The 19,933-nt window shown below is 46.6% G+C and overlaps 1 protein-coding gene across 11 annotated transcripts in view; it reads right to left on the bottom strand.

Annotated features, from left to right (window-relative positions):
* The window catches only part of LRRFIP2 (LRR binding FLII interacting protein 2), a 291,111-nt gene that overhangs the window by 261,922 nt on the left and 9,256 nt on the right, over nt 1–19,933 (bottom strand). For all 11 annotated transcript variants that reach the window (XM_069215054.1, XM_069215036.1, XM_069215027.1 and 8 more), the window contains exon 2: nt 5,645–5,798. In XM_069215054.1, coding sequence (XP_069071155.1) covers nt 5,645–5,734 — 90 coding nt within the window. In that variant the 5' untranslated portion in view covers nt 5,735–5,798. The remainder of the gene's footprint in view (nt 1–5,644; nt 5,799–19,933) is intronic.

Below are 19,933 nucleotides of genomic sequence, written 5' to 3' on the forward strand. Positions count from 1 at the left end.
AAGACGATGATACATACATTTAACAAGGCGCCAACGGGCATCTAACAGTGGTCAAACCCATTGTCCTAGGTAACACATTATAAATGAAAGTTATACGCCGCCTTGTTAAAATAACCCTGTGGATGCCACACACCAATTAGTAAGGGGGAGAGGGGTTCATACCGACCCTCTCTGATGTAGTGCCTTTCAGTATTGTAGGCGGGGTACATGCTGCGGCCTCCCACTTCCCCCATACCTTGTTATATTTGTTCAGACATCCTCTGGCCTCATGTACAAGGTTTTCACATTTAGTCAATGCCGGTGCACCCCGGGCCTTCCAGTCAGCCATTATATCCCTCTTGGCCACCAGGCATGCCAGCCCAAGGAAGGTTCGATCCGATCTTCTCAACGCAATGTCTCCCATGATCCCCAGCAGGAGAGGCAGTGGCGCCCTCCCTATATCTTCCTGTAAGACTCCCAAGACTTCTTGCAAGACTGCCCTCCAGTAGGTCGCTATGACCGGGCATGCCCATACCATGTGAAAGAAATCGGCTGCAGGATTCATACATCAGGGGCAATCAGCTGTGGCCCGGAGGCCCGCTCTATGTAATTTGGTGGGTGTAAGGTAAGCTGTGTGGAGGTCTGTATTAATCGGAAGCGGGTAGCCATTGTTAGGGTACGCAGGGCCATCAGTGCCTCGTCCCAGTCCACCTCTTCCATAGGACCCACCCATCCCTCCCACCTCTGACGGAGCCCCTCCAGGGAACAAGCAGTGTTGGTGACCAAGGCGGGGTATATCTGGGAAACACCTCCCTTGCCCAGGCTCCCCATCAGTGCCTTTGCCTCCATAGGGCTATATTCAGGTATGTTATCCCCTGCCTGGACGTGTACTAGTAGGGCGTGGCGGTATCTGGAGATATTTATGGAATTGTGTCTTGTTTGGTGAAAAGAGTTTCTGGAGGTCCTCAAAGGATCGCATGTGTGACCAGCCCCAAACGTCGCCGTGTGTGGAAATACCTACATTGTCCCATTTCTGAAATCCCTCCAGGCCCGCTACCTTCGTTAAGTGTTTCCCGTGCCATAACGGGGTCTGCTGGGTGAGGCGCCCCCACCATCTCGACACCTTGTGGGCCGCCCCATCCCAGTAAGATCACCTTAGTCACATCCGGGACATCCCGGGAGATCAGGCTCCCGTACAGGGAATCAAAGATCCGCAGGTAGCTCAGTGTTTGGAGTTCCAGTCGGTATGCCGGATCTGTACATCCAGCCCCCACCCAGTCGTTAATCACGAGCAGGTGCGTCGCGAGGTGATAATAATGGATATTGGACATGCCCAATCCCCCATCGTAGACATCTCTCTGGCAGGCTTTGAACGCCAGTCATGGACGGGTGCCGTTCCATATGAATTGGCGCGCTAACAAGTCCATCTCCCTGAACCATCTCTTGGGGATGGGATGCGGAAAGTTTTGCAGTAGGTAAAGGAGTCTGGGGAGGATCATCATCTGATAGAGTGCTATTCTGCCGAGCAGATTGAGGGGGAGAGTCCTCCAGCACTGGAGGTCATTCCTGATTCCTTCTAGTTAGTGGTGTAATGTTGAGTTCCCATGTTAACTCAGGGAGTAGTGAAACATGTATTCCCAAGTATTTAAAACTGTTTCTTCGCAACTGGGATGTTTTGTTGCCAGTCCACACAGTCTCAGGAGCGATGGAGGGGGACCAACAGAGACTTGCTGGGGTTTAGAATCAGCCCTGAGGCCTCCGCGAAGAGGCCCAGAATTTGTAAAATGCGAGGACCGCTTGTGGCCGGGTTGGAAATGTATACTAGGACATCATCCGCGTATAGCGCCACACGGTCCTCTGAGCAAGCAGGCCAGGACCAACCCTCAATCAGAGAGTCCTCTCGCAACAGTATCGCCAGGGGCTCTACTGTTAGTGCAAAGAGCAGAGGGGATAGCGGGCACCCTTGTCGGGTGCCACGGCCAATGGGGAACGGGTCAGAGACCACCCCGTTCACCTGGACCCAGGCCGTCGGATTAGAGTAGAGTAGTCTCACCAGGCTTCGGAAACGAGTCAGTTTCTTTGCAGAACGTGATCGAGGTAGGACCAATCTACCATATCAAAGGCTTTTTCAAAGTCGAGCAGAAGTAATGCCAAGGGAGTGTGTGACAGGGTCTTGTGGTGCGCCAGGGCCAGATGTAACCGTCTAATGCAGTGCCTAGTGCTACGGGTGGGCATGAAGCCGCATTGGTAGGGATGCACCATTGTGGGTATTACCTCCTTCAATCTGGAGACAAGGATTGAGGACAGCACTTAGATCTTGGTATTTAGAAGTGAGATGGGCCGGTATGCCGAGCAGTGCCGCAACGGGGGTTGGGTCTTGGGGATCACTACAATTGTGGCTTGGTCGATCCCAGCAGGGAAACGGCCCTGTCTCTCAGCTTCCTCGTACATACCAAGCAGGTGGGGACCCAGGATATCGCTGCATTTGCTGAATAGTTCTGCCGGGAATCCATCTGGCCCTGGGGTCTTGCCCGATGCCAGGCAGGCAATCGCGTTAGCGATTGCCGCAAGGCTCATAGCTTCGTCTAACCTATTCCTTGTCGCCAGGGAAACTCTGGGAAGAGTTATATCGTTTAGAAGGGGGGGACTCTCTCTCAATGGTGGGCCGGGGGTGCTCTGCATCTAAGCGAGCGTAGTAGGAGGCAAAACTTTGTGAAATTTCGATGGGTGTTTTGGAAAGAGAACCCAAGTCCTCCATAATTTCAGGTATGACTATTAGCTAGAGGGCGGGTGGCCAGCCAATGTAGAAGCTTCGCATTTTTTTCCCCCCAACCATACACTCGGGCGGCTGAGGCCCTCCAAATATGTTTTGCTGATTCTAGCACTAAGTGCTTAATTTAGTCTCTAACCATGGTGAGCTGCCTCAGATTGGAGGCAGACGTTGAGGTCGCTTGTTGGCGCTCCAGGCTTAATGCCCTGGCCTCCAACTCAGACACTCGTGAATTTCAGGCACGTTCACGTGAACGATGGAGATATTTGGCATGTCCTCTGAGAGTGGCTTTACAGGCGGCCCATATTGTGCCTGGACATCGGACCGATCCCAGGTTCAGTTAGAAATATTGAGCAAGATGGTCCCTAACCTCAAGGGTGTAGTCGTTGTCTTGCAGGTACCATGCGTTCAGGCGCCACACCAGGCGTCTGGCGGGGTCCGCTCCGCCCAGCCGGACACGTACCGGTGCGTGGTCCGAGACCCCACGAGGCAGTATCTTCGCTCCCGTGAAGCTGGTGATGTCTAGAGCAGGCATAAATACAAGATCGATTCTGGATTGCGCCAGGTGAGCGGCCGATGTGCGTGTGTTTTGACGCTCCCTGGGATGCCAAGTTCTCCACACCTCACATAGGCCGAGGCTCTCAGCCCAGCCACTAAGACTCGAAGCCCGGTTGGATCTACTAGCGATAACATCGCCGGATACATCTAGACTGGGGTCACGAACGGCGTTGAAGTCCCCTCCCAACAGGGTGGTCCCCTGAGGTAGTCCCGCTGCTACCTGGCGGAGCGAGAGTAAGAAGGCATCAAGTCCCGCAGGGGGGGCATACGCACATACAAGGTTTAGGGGTGATCCATGAAGTATCCCTGTGACTACTACAAATCTGCCCTGTGGGTCGGATTGCGTGGCTGTAATCACCATAGGTAATGAACGATGGAGTAGAATAGTCACCCCTCTAGAGCCTCTGGAGAAGCCTGCGTGATAAACTCTGTCGTATCCCCCTCGTGTGAGCACGGGGCACCTAGGTCCGAGGAGGTGGGTTTCTTGTAATAGGACCACTGAGGGGGAATATATGCGGAGAGTATTGAATACTGCGGATCTCTTGATCTTATCTAACAGGCCATTTACATTCCATGAGATGATCTGAGTCAGTGAGGGCAGCACATGAACTTTAAGCGATACAGCTACCAATCCAACACAGTTCATCTTTGCTGATGAGAAGCACAAGGTTTCAGGAAGTGACGAAGGTTGGCATGCCTTTGGATGCCCACTACTCCCACTTTATTTTAGCAAGCAGGTTACTGAATTGTGGGCCTTGATCAAAAAAACAATTGTTTTTACCAATAATGTCTAGCTTAATCTGTTTAAACCCTTCCCTACATCTAATAATATAAAAGGAAAACTTCAATATTTTCCCTTATGTTTTGTTCACGTAGTTCTACTAGGTGTTTATAGAGAATTTTCAAGTAGACTTTAGCATTTAGGTTAAAAGGACCACGGGAAGAGCATTTGTGGTTTCCTGCATTTCCCATTTACCACTATCTCCTCACCCATTATAGAACTATTTTAGTGTGCAGATATCAATTAAGCCAAAATGTAAAAGGGTCAAAAAAGGCTATACAGCGTTCAGGTCCCCGATATTTGTCTGGGTTTAACACCTCTCTCTTCTCCATCTCGGTCGTTGAGGAGAAATGTTGCTTAGGGATTATCTTAGAAATACTAGACCTAAATGACCTTGGACCTTCTAATTAACTGCTATGTTCTTAGTATTTTTGTCTGCTGGTGAATTGCACCTCCTGATAACAGTCTCCTAAAATCTATGCTTTCAGATTTTCCTTCTGGCTCCATTTCCATCTTTTATAGCTTGTATCCGCTCACCAACACATCTTGAAGGAAGTATGGACAGTTGTCATCTGGAAAGTCAACAAATAGATAAATCCTCTCAAGAAGAGAGAAGAACTATTTGGGGAAAAAGGGTGTGGGCATATTGACCATCAAGCTGTGTTAATTAGGCACCTAACAACCCCATCTCCTGCTGCAAGGCAGGTGCGACAACAATTCTGACAACTGATTGAAGTGCCGTGCCAATAAACTATAGCCCTCAACATACACACAAAAGGGCCCTCACAACTGTGCCGAAAAATCGGTCTCCCGATTGGTTACAAACAATTTGCAAACATCATCAATATCACTTCATTCAAACAAGTTACTGTAACTTAAACTAGGAGTTTTTGTTTACTAATAAACACACTCTAATACTTTTAGTCCTTGCCTTTTATAGAGTTTAGATTTCAGCCTAGGACCATTTAAGTGGAGAAGGCCCATTTGTTGAAGAACCACAGTCTCCATTACAAATTCCCTTGGAATAGCCCATACCACAAGTATGTAATGTGATATATTTAGCATTTACAAGTTGATCAGACCACATCTGAATGGCGATACCTGGTGTAGCGGACTCTTCACCCTAGCTGAGAGTAACAGTCAAAGCACATTTTAAAAAACAAAGACTAATTGCTGTCCTCAAGCTTTCCCACTTTAGAGTGTCTCTCGAAGTGCTTATCTTCTGAGCCTTCATCTTACAACCTCAAAAGAAAAAATGCTTCTGGGTCCTTTAGTGTGCTGAGAAGGCACTGTTGCTTTTGAGTGCCGTGCACCCCTCACCCTCTGCTCTTATTTTGAACTTTTCTTCCCCCCACTGTGCAAAACTGAGCTCCTGGTCACCTCGTTGTCAGAGAGGACACATGACAAGTGTGGTTGGATGAGGATTGGGATGTTAGTGTACACATTTTTCTAAAGTTCTGCTTTGTTAGTTATTAAACTGCTAATTATACAGACGAGGAAGGTTCACAATATTTTGTAAGTAAGATTATGAAAAATCCATATTTTTTTTTACATACCTCTCTGGCAATGTGACTTAATGCTTCATCCTCTGCAGAAAATCTGTCTTTTATAGGGGTGCGTTTCCTTCCATGGCCAGGTGTGCCCATCTTTATGTTTCCTTCTTAGGGTCTTAATTTTAGAGGGCTGAAAATAAATCCACTAACTTCAGACCTAGAAAGAAAAAGAAAAAAAAAAAAAAGAAAAATCAATGATTCATTGGTCATCATTATAGTCATTGCAGACAGTTTCAGTTTCAAAGCAAAAGGAAAATCTGTATGCAGCTCTTGCTGCTTGTTTAGCTAATCAGGGCAGATACAACTCTGCCTGCACTTCAAAAACTAGAAAACAATTTTCTGCTTTCGAAAATATAAGATTTTTTTATAACGGAACTAGGCAGTTTAGCCACAATCTAATTACATTCGAAGAGGCCATGGTGTAAAAAAGGACCTGCTGAAACACGAAGGGTGGGAGAGGAGACGCACTGACCAGGAGAGGCATTTATACAAATAAACCTAAACAAGCATTGAAAAAGCCAATAGGCCTTGCCATTTTCAGGAGCTATTGGCTCTGGTGATATGTTTTAGCCATGCTGTAAACCAGAGTGGCTGCTGTTCAGCAAGCAGGGTAAAGGAGAGTGGCGTGGAGTGTTGTAAAGTGAAGTAGAATTAAGTGCCATGGAGTGGTGTAGATTTGTGGAATGGCATTAAAAAAGAATGGAGTGGAATGGAGTGTTGGAGTGGCGTAGAACATCAGAGTGGAAAGGTGTAGGATGGAGTATAGTTGAGTGGCACAGAGTGGAGTAGAGGGTCAGAGTGAAAGGGCAGGGTGCTGTGGAGTACTGTAGAATAGAGTGAAGTGGTGTAGAAGGTGCTGTGTAAAGCAGAGTAGAGTGGCATAGAGCGGAGTAGTGTAGGACAGTGGATTGGCATACATTTGAGTGGAACAGAGTGGAGTATTGTGCAGTAGAATAGAGTGGAGTAATGACAGAGGGAGTTGCGTAGAGTATCACAGATTGGAGTAGTGTCGGAGTGGAGTGTGGTAGAGTGAAGTGTGAGTGGCTGTAGGAAAGTACCATCTTGCCTGGCATTTTACCCCCATATTTCACTGTATATATGTTGTTTTAGTGTATGTGTCACTGGGACCCTGCCAGCCAGGGCCCCAGTGCTCATAAGTGTGCCCTGTATGTGTTCCCTGTGTGATGACTAACTCTAACTGAGGCTCTGCTAACCAGAACCTCAGAGGTTATGCTCTCTCTGCTTTCTAAATTGTCACTAACAGGCTAGTGACCAATTTCACCAATTCACATTGGCATACTGGAACACCCTTATAATTCCCTAGTATATGGTACTGAGGTACCCAGGGTATTGGGGTTCCAGGAGATCCCTATGGGCTGCAGCATTACTTTTGCCACCCATAGGGAGCTCTGACAATTCTTACACAGGCCTGCCACTGCGTTATTTCACAGCCATTTACCACTGCACTTAAGTAACTTATAAGTCACCTATATGTCTAACCTTCACCTGGTGAAGGTTGGGTGCTAAGTTACTTAGTGTGTGGGCACCCTGGCACTAGCCAAGGTGCCTCCACATCGTTCAGGGCAAATTCCCCGGACTTTGAGTGCAGGGACACCATTTCACACGTGCACTATACATAGGTCACTACCTATGTATAGCGTCACAATGGTAACTCCGAACATGGCCATGTAACATGTCTAAGATCATGGAATTGCCCCCCCAATGCCATCCTGGTATTGGGGAGACAATTTCATGATCCCCCGAGTCTCTAGCACAGACCCGGGTACTGCCAAACTACCTTTCCCGGGGTTTCACTGCAGCTGCTGCTGCAGCAAACCCCTCAGACAGGTTTCTGCCCTACCTGGGGTCCAACCAGGCTTCGCCCAGGAAGGCAGAAAAAAAGGACTTCCTCAGAGAGAGGGCGTTACACCCTCTCCCTTTGGAAAAAGGTGTCAGGGCTGGGGAGGAGTAGCCTCCCACAGCCTCTGGAAATGCTTTGATGGGCACAGATGGTGCCCATCTCTGCATAAGCCAGTCTACACCGGTTGAGGGATCCCCCAGCCCTGCTCTGGCGCAAAACTGGACAAAGGAAAGGGGAGTGACCACTCCCCTGACCTGCACCTCCCAAGGGAGGTGCCCAGAGCTCCTCCAGCGTACCCCAGACCTCTGCCATCTTGGATTCAGAGGTGTGCTGGCACACTGGACTGCTCTGAGTGGCCAGGGCCAGCAGGTGACGTCAGAGACTCCTGATAGGCTCTTACCTGTGTTACTAGCCTATCCTCCTTCCTAGGTAGCCAAACCTCCTTTTCTGGCTATTTAGGGTCTCTGCTTTGGGGAATTCTTCAGATACCGAATGCAAGAGCTCATCAGAGTTCCTCTGCATCTCCCTCTTCACCTTCTGCCAAAGGATCGACCGCTGACTGCTCAGGACGCCTGCAAAACCGCAACAAAGTAGCAAAGACGACTACTGCAACCTTGTACCGCTTCATCTGCCGGCTTTCTCAACTGTTTCCTGCTGGTGCATGCTCTGGGGGTAGACTGCCTCCTTCTTGCACCAGGAGCTCTGAAGAAATCTCCCGTGGGTCGACGGAATCTTCCCCCTGCAACCGCAGGCAACAAAATACTGCATCACCGGTCCTCTGGGTCCCCTCTCAGCAAGACGAGCGTTGTCTCTGGAACTCCGCAACTCGGTCCAAGTGACTCCCACAGTCCAGTGACTCTTCAGTCCAAGTTTGGCGGAGGTAAGTCCTTGCCTCCCCACACTAGACTGCATTGCTGGGTACTGCGTGATTTGCAGCTGCTCCGGCTCCTGTGCACTCTTTCAGGATTTCCTTCGTGCACAGCCAAGCCTGGGTTCCCAACACTCTAACCTGCAGTGCACAACCTTCTGAGTTGTCCTCTGGCGTCGTGGGACTCAGTTTTCTGACTTTGGGTGGACTCCGGTTCACTCCTCTTCCAAGTGCCTGTTCCGGTACTTCTGCGGGTGCTGCTTGCTTCTGTGAGGGCTCCCTGACTTGCTGGGTGGCCCCCTCTGTCTCCTCATCCAAGTGGCGACATCCTGGTCCCTCCTGGGCCACAGCAGCATCCAAAAACCCTAACCGCGACCCTTGCAGCTAGCAAGGCTTGTTTGCGGTCTTTCTGCGTGGGAACACCTCTGCAAGCTTCTTCACGACGTGGGACATCCATCCTCCAAAGGGGAAGTTCCTAGTCCTCTTCGTTCTTGCAGAACACACAGCTTCTTCCATCCGGTGGCAGTTTCTTTGCACCCTCAGCTGGCATTTCCTGGGCATCTGCCCACTCTCGACATTGTCGCGACTCTTGGACTTGGTCCCCTTGTTTCACAGGTACTCAGGTCCGGAAATCCACTGTTGTTGCTTTGCTGGTGTTGGTCTTCCTTGCAGAATCCCCCATCACGACTTCTGTGCTCACTGGGGGTTATAGGTGCACTTTACACCTACTTCTCAGGGTCTTGGGGTGGGCTATTTTTCTAACCCTCACTGTTTTCTTACAGTCCCAGCGACCCTCTACAAGCTCACATAGGTTTGGGGTCCATTCGTGGTTCGCATTCCACTTTTGAAGTATATGGTTTGTGTTGCCACTATACCTATGTGCTCCTATTGCAATCTACTGTAACTTTACACTGCTTGCATTACTTCCTTTTGCTATTACTGCATATTTTTGGTATTGTGTACATATATCTTGTGTATATTTGGCATCCTCATACTGAGGGTACTCACTGAGATACTTCTGGCATATTGTCATAAAAATAAAGTACCTTTATTTTTTGTATATCTGTGTATTGTGTTTTCTTATGATATTGTGCATATGACACCAGTGGTGTAGTAGGAGCTTTGCATGTCTCCTAGTTCAGCCTAAGATGCTCTGCTATAGCTACCTTCTATCAGCCTAAGCTGCTAGAAACACCTCTTCTACACTAATAAGGGATAACTGGACCTGGTACAGAGTGTAAGTACCCCTTGGTACCCACTACAAGCCAGGCCAGCCTCCTACAGTGGCCCAGAGTGAAGGTGCCTAAAGTACAGTGGTGCAGAGTATACTGGTTTTGAGTGTAGTGGCATAGAGTGCGTTGGTTTTGAGTAGGGCGATGTAGACTGCATTGGCGTAGAATAGAGTGGCATGCAGTGGTGCAGTGTAGATTACAGTGGCGTAGAGTTCAACAGTGTAGAATGGAGTAGCATAGCACAAAGTGGAGTAGAGTGCAGGTGAGTGGTGCAGCATAGAGTGCAGGGGGGTGTAGAGTGCAGGGGGGTGTAGAGTGCAGGGGGGTGTAGAGTGCAGGGGGGTGTAGAGTGCAGGGGGGTGTAGAGTGCAGGGGGGCAGAATAGATTAGAGAGGACTGATGCAGAGTGTGGTATGCACTGGTGTGTAGTAGAGTGGCGCAGAGTAGATTGCAGTGGATAGAGTGAAGTTTTGCAGAGGAAAGTGGTGCAGAATAGAGTACAGTGGCATAGACTGAAGTCTTGCAGAGTACAATGGTGTGGAGTACAGTGAAGTGGCACAGAGTGATGTCTTGCAGAGTAGAGTGGCGCAGAGCACATTGACGTAGAAGAGCGGCATAGAGTAGAGCCCCGTAGAGGGCACTGATGTAGAGCAGAGTGGCACAGAGTACAGTGCAGAGTAGATTATTTCAGAGCACATAGAAGGGGCAGAGTGGAGTGATGCAGAGTACATTGCAGTGGCATACAGTAGTGGCATAGAGTGGAGTAGTGCAGAGTAGAGTGAGGGTCCTAGGCTGGAGTGGTATAGAGTGCAGTGGCGAAGACTGCAGAGGTGTATAATAGAGTGGGGTAGAATGCACTGGCATAGAGCAGAGTTGTGCAGAGTAGGGAGGTATGGAGTGCAGTGTCAGTGCAGTGGTGCACAGTAGATTAGAATGGCACAGAGTGGACTGGCATACAGTGTAGTAACAGAGTGCATTGGTGTACAGTGGCGCAGAGTGCAGTAGAGTGGTGTAACGTAAAGTAGTGCAGAGCAGAGTGAGGTGGCATACAGATTAGATTGGCAAAGATTAAAGCGGCGTAGAGTTCAGTGGCAGAAAGTGCAGTGTTGCAGAGTAGTGCCACAGACTGCAGTAGTGTAGAGCAGAGTGGCTGTAGAGTGCAGTGCTATAGAGTGTTATGGGGTATAGTGGCATATAGTGCAGTGGTGCAGAGCAGATTGTTGCAGAGTGCATTTGCATAGCGTGCAGGGGCGTAAAATAGAGCGTGTAGTGCAGTGGCGCAGGGTAAACCACAGTGGCATAGAGTGTAAGAGTGGTGTAGTGTGCAGTGGCGTAGAGTGTCATAGTGCAGTGCTGCAGAGTAGATTACGGTGGCTCAGCATGCACCTGCATAGAGCGCAGTGGCGTACAGTGGAGCAGAGTAGAGTGGCATACCGTGCAGTATAGTGGGGTAGAATAGAGTGGTGCAGAGTGAACTGGCATAGAGGGAGTGGTGCAGAGGAGAGTGGAGCGGTGCAGAGTAGAGTACAGTGGCTGTGCAGTATAGTGGCATAAAGCGTAGTGGCACTGGTGTATAGCCTTATGACCAGCACACCCTCAATTGCCAGCATGATTGCCACTTAAATCCGCTCACTCTTAAGTCGGATAAAGAAAAGTAAACACCAAGCTCCCTGTAAGACCGAGCCTGACATTGGACCTCTGTCTTTGACTGCACATCAAATGTAACAAGGTAAGAACAAGATTTAAAGGCCTGTTCACAGAAATCCAGTACTAGTGGAAGAATACATACACTAAATAAGGTTTGGGCAAGGGGAGGGACAAACTCAAGCTGGACAGCCTAAAACAAATAAAGCCGGCAAATAAAAAGCAAGCAAAGTGAGTTACAAACCACAAAGCCATTGGTAAGTAATGGGCAGAATGCATTCCCAATGTTCCCAAGATGCTGTTAGCAAACCAGACTACGGTACGACCTAATAAAAGGGGGTAGATGGAGTGCCATAAAATGAAAAGTAATGCATCTGTAGAATCAACAGTCATGTCCAATTAACACCAACTTTCACCTTCAAGTTATAGTTCACGATTTAGCGCAGATTCAAGCAAAAACGCAGCCCAATGTTAAACTACTTCCCTGGGGGCAGGCTGGTGTCAGGGCACCGTGATTTAATAAGCAGCTATAATCAATATTAAATAACTCATATTAGTAAACAGAGTTCTTTAAACTGAGCATTTATTTCTTAACTTCTATCCCTGTCATATTAAAATTACAAGCCTCTATTACCAACAGGAACGGTTTCAAATTAACGAACAGATTCTATAATAAAATATGACAAGTCTGAGTCGATTATGGCAACAAGCCAATTATAATCGCTATAGACTTGATTGGTTCACTAGGAAACGTTATGTCCGATACCACAGGTCTGCTCTGTCGGTTATACAAAGTTCTGACAAAGGCAGTGTGCCTTTATTTATTTATTGTGAAAAGCATTTGCTAAAGCCAAGAGTCCTTTAACAGTGAATTGTTATCACACAGTTACAGGATGTAGGCTATGTAGATTAGTACTTTTGTTTTCTATAATCTAATAAATTACCATAGCAAGCAAGGGGTTTGGAATTGGTGTCCCACTCAAACAAACCGCAGAGATAGAAGATTTGCACTATGATAACTCTAATGAGGCCATCATAGCAGGGTGTTTATATTGTTTTGACAACTGAAAAATTGTATGTATTTATAGTTTTATTACACTATACATGGTGTTTGCCTTGTGGGGAAGCCCATGTCCAATACAGTAGGTCTGAGTTGGCTCTGGTGAAAGGCTAATAAAAGCCTTTAGGCCTGAATGATTCACTAGGAAAAGTTATGACAACTGCCATTGGTTTGAAATGTTTAGTATGAAGATCTACAACAAAGTCAGTAGGCCTGATTCATTTTGAAACACATATGATGAAGACAAGAAGCATTTAACCCTTACAGTGCGGAAAGTGACACGTTGACGTTCCCTGCTGCACTTCTACAGTGCACAGGACATCAACTGGTCATCCTCCTAGAGGAATGCTGTGGCACAGAATCCCTCGTGGTGCAATAGGTGGGCCCAGTTCAGCTATTCATCCAGATTCGGCTCTTTCATAAGGAGCATGTCTTACAAAGACGTTTTTACTCCTATTGGAGATAAATTTGGCCTAACATGCTATGCCTCCTTGGGTGTGTTTCTTTTAGCTCTATTGAAGAAGTTCTATGCTGCATCGAGTCCAGTAAAAGCTTTTTACCTTTTGATAACATAGTTGTTGTGATCACACTTTTCTACACTCTCAAAGCACTGCATTGCATGTTTACGGTTCATAGCACACACACAGCATTCATTTCTATGAGTAGCTCTCTATTCTACATAGGCTAAAAGTTTTTAGATAGAAACAGAGATGGTGTCTCGTTGGATAATGGCTTCAGTGACTTAGTCGTATGACAGAGGACTGCTGTGAGGCAGAGTCTGATACAGAGATAGCATGTAAGGGAGCGGATCGGGGGCAGAATCTGGAATTGATTTTTCAGATGGAATTCCTTTTGATGAGGCCTAATCTTCCAGTGATTCTGAAGAACACGCAGATGATAGCAGTGATAAATTAAAGGAAAGCCAGTTACAGGGTAAACCAATCCGAAGTGCAGACAGGAACCACATGCTGAGCACAGACAAAGGCCTCCTAATTTAGTTCAGCCACAAATTCTCCCATTCATTGCATATGCTGGATGTAAAGTCAATACTGAAATTTGACTTCCATCTTTTTAAGGATGGACACTTCCTTGAGGGAATAGAGCACCATACAAATCTGCTTGCTGAACAGTTTCTCTGGAAGCATAGAGGCACTCTGGTACCTCACTCCAGGGCACACATGCAAACTACCACTTCAATTACTGTGCCTAATGCTGAACATGGGAATAGTGCACAAATCAACCATACAGTCCTACTGGTCTACTCGTATGGTTTGGGCAACAACAAGCTTTTCCCCGGTCAAGAGCAGAGACAAAACTTTGATTTTGCAGCAAATGTTGCATTTGAATGATAATTCTGCTGCATACCCCGGGACCACCTGGGCCATAACAGGTTGTACAACATTCTAACTGTTTTGGAACTTTTTTCCACCAACTGTACAGACATATATATTACTGGAAAGAATATAGTGGTCAATGAGTCCTTGAGCTTGTATAAAAGGTATTATATCTTGGTATTCAGGCAGTACATAACGAGCAAAAGAGCTTAATGCAACATCAAGATATACATGTTGTGCAAGAGCATCACTGAGTTGAGTACAGCTGGAGAGTAGATACAGGGAAGGACTCTGCAATAAATCCTGCAGGTTGCTTTACCGTGTTAGGAGTGAGAAGATCATATGGGAGCTTGACCGATTTCTCCTTTATAAAAATTATAACCAATATGTAGTTCACTTCAGTACAAGTCCACCTGTTTAGTGAACTGTACAAAGTTGGCACTGGAGCTTACAGTACAATTCAAAAGCACTGCAAAGGATTCCCACAGGACTATTTGTAAGATGCATTGCACTGCAACATACTGCTCAATGTCCAATTCTCAGACATGCAGAAGTATATGTGCTCATTTCATGTAGCAAAGGGTTTTTCCCATTCTGTGTCAATGGGAAAATGTGTTAGTACATATGCCCCCAGATTCTTAACAATATATTGTGAATCGGGAAACTCCTGTATGGTATAAGAAGTTAGCTAACCACCTGATTCAGTTGGCAACATACAATGTCTATCAGCAGACCACAACTGAAAGACTGATGTCCTTCCTTGAATTTCAACTGTCTATTATTTTGAGTCGTACTGCTGTAAAAATGGAAGACGCCTCAAGTCTGCAGGAGTGATACTTTGGCAACCACATTCATGCAACAGAGTTGTTATCATCGATGCAGTGCTTGTGCTCAGCAATGAAAGAAGCAAGAGAGTAGATTAGAACGGTCACCAGCGCCCAGTTCAACCTGACCTAAATTTTCCACTTTTATTCAAGGAAACTGACTGAAGTGGAGCACACAGAATAAGAATCATTACCTGCCCCCAAATGGCCATCCGTGGACACATACCTTCCCGTGGGTCATTACTTGGGTAGCTGTGAAACTTTTTTAATGTTTCCATTCAATTTGGAAAAAAGGATTGTAATCCAAGACTTGCTTTCTAAACTAGATTTGAGCAACCTGGCCTTTACTGACTCCAGTGTAAAAAAATTAAAAAAAATAAAAAAATACCAAAAAGGCAGACTTTGGTCTTGCTTTTGGCTGCTTGCCACCTTCAAACTCCCTCAAAACACAGCAGATGTTCTGTAGTATTACACGTACACTAAAGTCAACGCACTGCCAAAAAAACGACCAGGATATGCCGAACAAACCAGAGTCCTTGGACTTTCTAGAAGTGCTCTTTGTGGAACTTAATAAGTTTGCCCAGAGTGTTCAGGCCAGTTTTCAAAGGTAGATTTGCTCACACTCTAAGGAATGGGTCACGAGTGCATTCTTCAACAAACCCAAAGCAATTGTACACTCTGAAATGAGTTGGATTCAGTGCAGTGAGTGCGCTGAAGGACAAGTCTTCCTGAAGCGAGGCAGGCTGCCAGGGTGTTCGTAATGGCCTATGTTTGTTTGCATTGTGATCTTGTGTAGCTAAAAGGCAGATGGGCCTTTGAATGGTGGTGGCCTGTTAATATGAGTGTTGTGTGTGTTGGGCCCTTAGGTGGCATGAATGGCTTCGTGGGACATGCGTGAAAGATGTGTGAATGGCCCATAAAGTGGTTGGTGCCTTGAGATAGCTTTATCGCTCGCCTCTACTAAGTGATTAGTTGAATATTCTGATACTATTGTTAGTAGTAGTTATTTGACCTCATTAATAATGGGAGTGCCAAAACCTACTGGTTTAAGTCTGTACGTATTTACAAGGGACAATAACACCACTCGCATCTTTAAAATCTGAAAACTAAAGCAGACCAGGGTGACCTGGCTTGCCTGGATCACACTCAGAATGCCCTGCAAAGCATAAACTGGGCACCAATGGCTAAAACCATGCATCATCTTCACATTTCTGTAACACAAACGTTGGAATCTGTGCCCAGTTCCACAAAACTAATCCACAAAATTCCTACTACCCAGTGTTTCCCCACTTCTCAAGATTGTGTGCTTCGGCCTAGTGCCCACGACACCAACAAAAAAAAAAAAACACACCTCAACTTGGAGACATTAGCACAGAGGTAATTGTCATATTTGGGTCCTGGTTCGGCCCCCACCCAGGAAAAAAATTATATATAATATAAATAAAATTCACTTTAAAAAGCCAAAGGTTACAGAGACATAATAGTAACTATAACTCGTGCCCTAATGTTACTATAACTTACGTCCTCACCATGCATAATTTTTTCATCAAAAATGTTACAGCTAATATTACACTGATATCAGTGATGTAATGAGTACTGTAATTTGTGGGGTAATTAGCAGTGCATGGCGAGGGCACGAATTATAGTTACAATAGGGCCTGAGGTATAGTTACTTGAGATAACTAACTTTAACAGGTGAATTTCTATGGTTTTGTACGTTTAAAATGTGAGCCCAACTATAATGCCCCTGTAACCTTTGGTTTTCTCAGTAATTTTTTTTTTTTTTAACAAAGTAATTTTCTTTACTATACATTAATCCAACCACTGCCGGGCACAGACCACAAAGGCTGTGTGCGGCTGGAAGTCCTGGCTTGAGGCCCGTCCCCAAGGCCAAGTTCGGACATGTGCAGCATGAGTTGACAGCTGGTACACATGCCCCCCCCCCCCACCATCCCCCAGATGATTTCAGCCCTAGGGACCCCATCCCCCAGGTCCAGTCTTATAAACTTTGTATTGGGGGGAGAGGGGTCCACGCACCGTCCCCAACCCCCCCCGCCCGGCCAATTTTAGCCGCTGAGAACCCCACATCTGGGGCCTGGCGTGAATATATATTTTTTGTGGGGGTGGGAGGCCGCATGCCCCCCTGCATTCCATTATTAGAAACTGTGCCCAAGAAGGTGGCAGTCACCAAGGCTGCATGGTCCGAAACAGATCCCCTAACATATATAAATTTAGCCCAAGGGAGGTGGCGGTCCCTGGGGCCGATGGGATGCCGGGTACCCTCCCCCCCCCCCATTTTATTAGAGATTAGCCCCAGGGAGGTGGCAGTCCCTGGGGCTTTGGGGTGGGAAGGTATCACCCCCCAAACCCCGTACTTACTTAGATGATAGACCCTGGGAGATGGCGGCCCCTGGATCTGCGGGGGAATGCACCGTCACATTTAAAATTTCAATGCCCCTAGGACCTGGCCCACCTGGGGGTTTCACTGAAACAAGTGCAGGAGCCTGCACTTATTTCCTCCCCCCACCCCCCTATTTTCGGTTGATCCACGGATCCCCGAAGAAAAAAAATGCTTTCTAAGCCCTGGCAGACCCCAGCACCAGAATCAAGGGGCCAGGGTGACTCTACCCTGGCCCCTTCTCTTACTTTTACACTTTTTTGGAATCTGCGGAGGATCAGCGTCCCTATATAACTAGAATTTTTAAGCTCAACATTTTCTACAACTGAAGAGATTTACACCAAATAACAAAAAAACACGCTTTTGGGACAAAGAGCTAGCTCTCTGCCGAATTTGGTGTAATCCCATTCAGCAGTTCAGGCTGTAGTTATGTTCAGAAATTTGAAAAATCCCATTGACGTAAAATGGGAGAAAATGTTTTGGGACCCCCTTTTTCTCGCCCCCGTTTGACAGATCACCACAAAACTTTCAACACAGCAACCAAACAAAGTATAAGTTTTGAACATTTGTGGAAGATTCGTCAAATAGCGTCAAACTTACTGGCAAAACAAACAAAAAACTGTCTATGGAACAAATGGTCCTAACCATAACTAGTTACTGGTGTCTGCCAGTAGATTATTATATATATATTCAATGAAAAAAACAAATTTCACAGGAATGTTATAGTTGGGAATTAGCATTTAAAAAAACCTTAGGAATTTTCTGAAAGAAAAAAAAAAAAATACAAAAAGGTACAGAGACATTAAAGTTAGGTTCTGAATTTACACGCACAAAACCACAGTAATTCAGCTGTTAGAGTTATTTCAAGTAACAATGGGCCTCATTACAAGGATGGCAGTCTTGAGACCATCAGCCTCGTGGTGGCGGTCAGGACCGCCGCTGCTCTGGAGGTCCAACTGCCACATGAAGACCACCATTTTTGCCAGGTGATCCCGATGGGTTCATGGCAGGTTGAGATCTCAATCAGCCAGGGTGGCGCTAGCCTGCTGATTATGAACTCCTTCTCCGAAAGCCTTTTCATGGTGGTTTTACCTTCATGAAAAAGCTTGCGGGGAACAGGTGTAGGGGGCCAGAGAAGTGCCCCAGCAATACCCATATACTTGGAATAGGCAATGCAGCGGTTCTCCTGCCAGCCCCCACCCTCCCCAGCAATGTTCACTGTCTGCTGTGCAAACAGTGAACATTGCAAGGGTGATGGTGCAGGGTGCAGGAAACAGCATTGCCGCTGGCTCGATTTCAAGCCGGAGACAATGCTGCCACCTGTTTCCCACTAGGCTGACTGGAGGAAACCTCAGTTTCTGTCCGTCAGCCTAGTGGGAAACTCGTAATAGTTCTGGCAGGGGGGTCGCCACTATGACGGCAGCCACCCTGCCCGGAGTTTGGCAGACGGGTTATCCGTCCACCAAACTCATAATTAGGCCCTATATCTCACGCCCCCGCCATGCACAGTTTTCTCATCAATAATTTTATTGCAAATGTTGCAGTGATAATATCACTGATGCTATAGAAGACTTCATTAATGATGCAATATGTGGGGTAATTAGCTGGGCATGGCAATGGCCCTTCTATAGTTGCCATGCCCCGGGGACGTGGTGATCCCTAGAGCTGAAAGTGGCCCGGGAGGGGGTCTGCGTGGTCCTCCTCCCCACTCTTTTTTCCTAGATTTATGGCCCTGGGTAGGTGGTGATCTCTAGAGCCCTCAGTGGGCAATGAGGGGGGTCTGTGCGACCCCCCCTCCTACTGCTTAAACAAGAGCTAGCTAAGTGGTGGTCTCCAGGGCACTTGTAAGTGCACAGAAGGGGGGGGCATGCGCCCCCTCCCTTTTAATCCTTAATACACTTGCCCCCAGGACCTGGCATGGCGAGGGCATGAGTTATAGTTACCTTAGGGCACGAGTTATAATTACTTGAAGGAACTCGAACTGCTGAATTTCTATGGTTTTGTACTAGTAAATTCAGAGCTTAACTATAATGTCCCTGTAACCTTTGTTTTTTCCGTGAAAAAATACATGCACACATAAATATACACACGCGTATTCACACACAGAAACCAAGAGGGACTTAGGAGTCAATCTTTTTCTGACATTGATCTGTAGGAGTATCGTTTACACTACGTTTTCATCCATTGCAGCAGGAATAATGAATCAGACCAGTTCAGCCACCAACGCTCTTTCCCAGTGAGTGACAACATTTGTCCAATATATGTGCATATTCATCTGTTGCCAGGGCTGGTAGGTCCGTAATTTAGCTTACCATTTTCTCCTTAATAGGGCCCCTTTCATCTCCTTTCTTTTCCTCTTTTTATTTTCTAGAGAATACTACAGCTCCCACGACAGTGCTAAACAGCTGCCTGCTTACTGCCCATTTTTTCCCAGTGCCTTGCACCTCACCCAGCCCTTCCTCCAAACCAGAGGACTCTTATGGAATAGTACTGTCACAGAGTGTCATTTTGTTTTTACCATTTCAAGACGGTCAACACATCAATTCGGAATGTGGCGCCCATGTTTTAACTTTGAAATGATGACACACTATGTACAATGCCACTGAAAGACGTCAGTGCGCTGCAGTGTCATTTCATATTATTCTAAGCAAGACGAATACACAGCTCGTTGTCAATGCACAGCTCCCAGTCACAAGCATCTACTTTTAGCTACTCTCTGAGGAGGCAGATTTCATTCCCTCTGGTTGTTCAGCAGTTATGCCTTGCATTTAGTATCGCACCTTGGAACGATCACTTGGCTTCCTCCATGGATTACCAATGCATTTGCAGCCAAATCAACATGAAGATGATTAATGCAGCACACCACAATATGCATATGCTTTTTGTAACAGGCACCGCCATTTAAAACATACTTAGAAGTGGTAAAACAGAAACCAAACAAGCAGGTAGAAAACTAAATAAATGCATACAGAATGATCAGGGTAAAACCAATACAACCCTAGCACAAATAGATCAACGATAATAGGTTCAAATTATCAGTTCAACCAACAGCTCAATTTCATTTTAAATAA

This window comes from Pleurodeles waltl, chromosome 2_1 (genome assembly GCF_031143425.1).
Source record: "Pleurodeles waltl isolate 20211129_DDA chromosome 2_1, aPleWal1.hap1.20221129, whole genome shotgun sequence".
NCBI lineage: Eukaryota > Metazoa > Chordata > Amphibia > Caudata > Salamandridae > Pleurodeles > Pleurodeles waltl.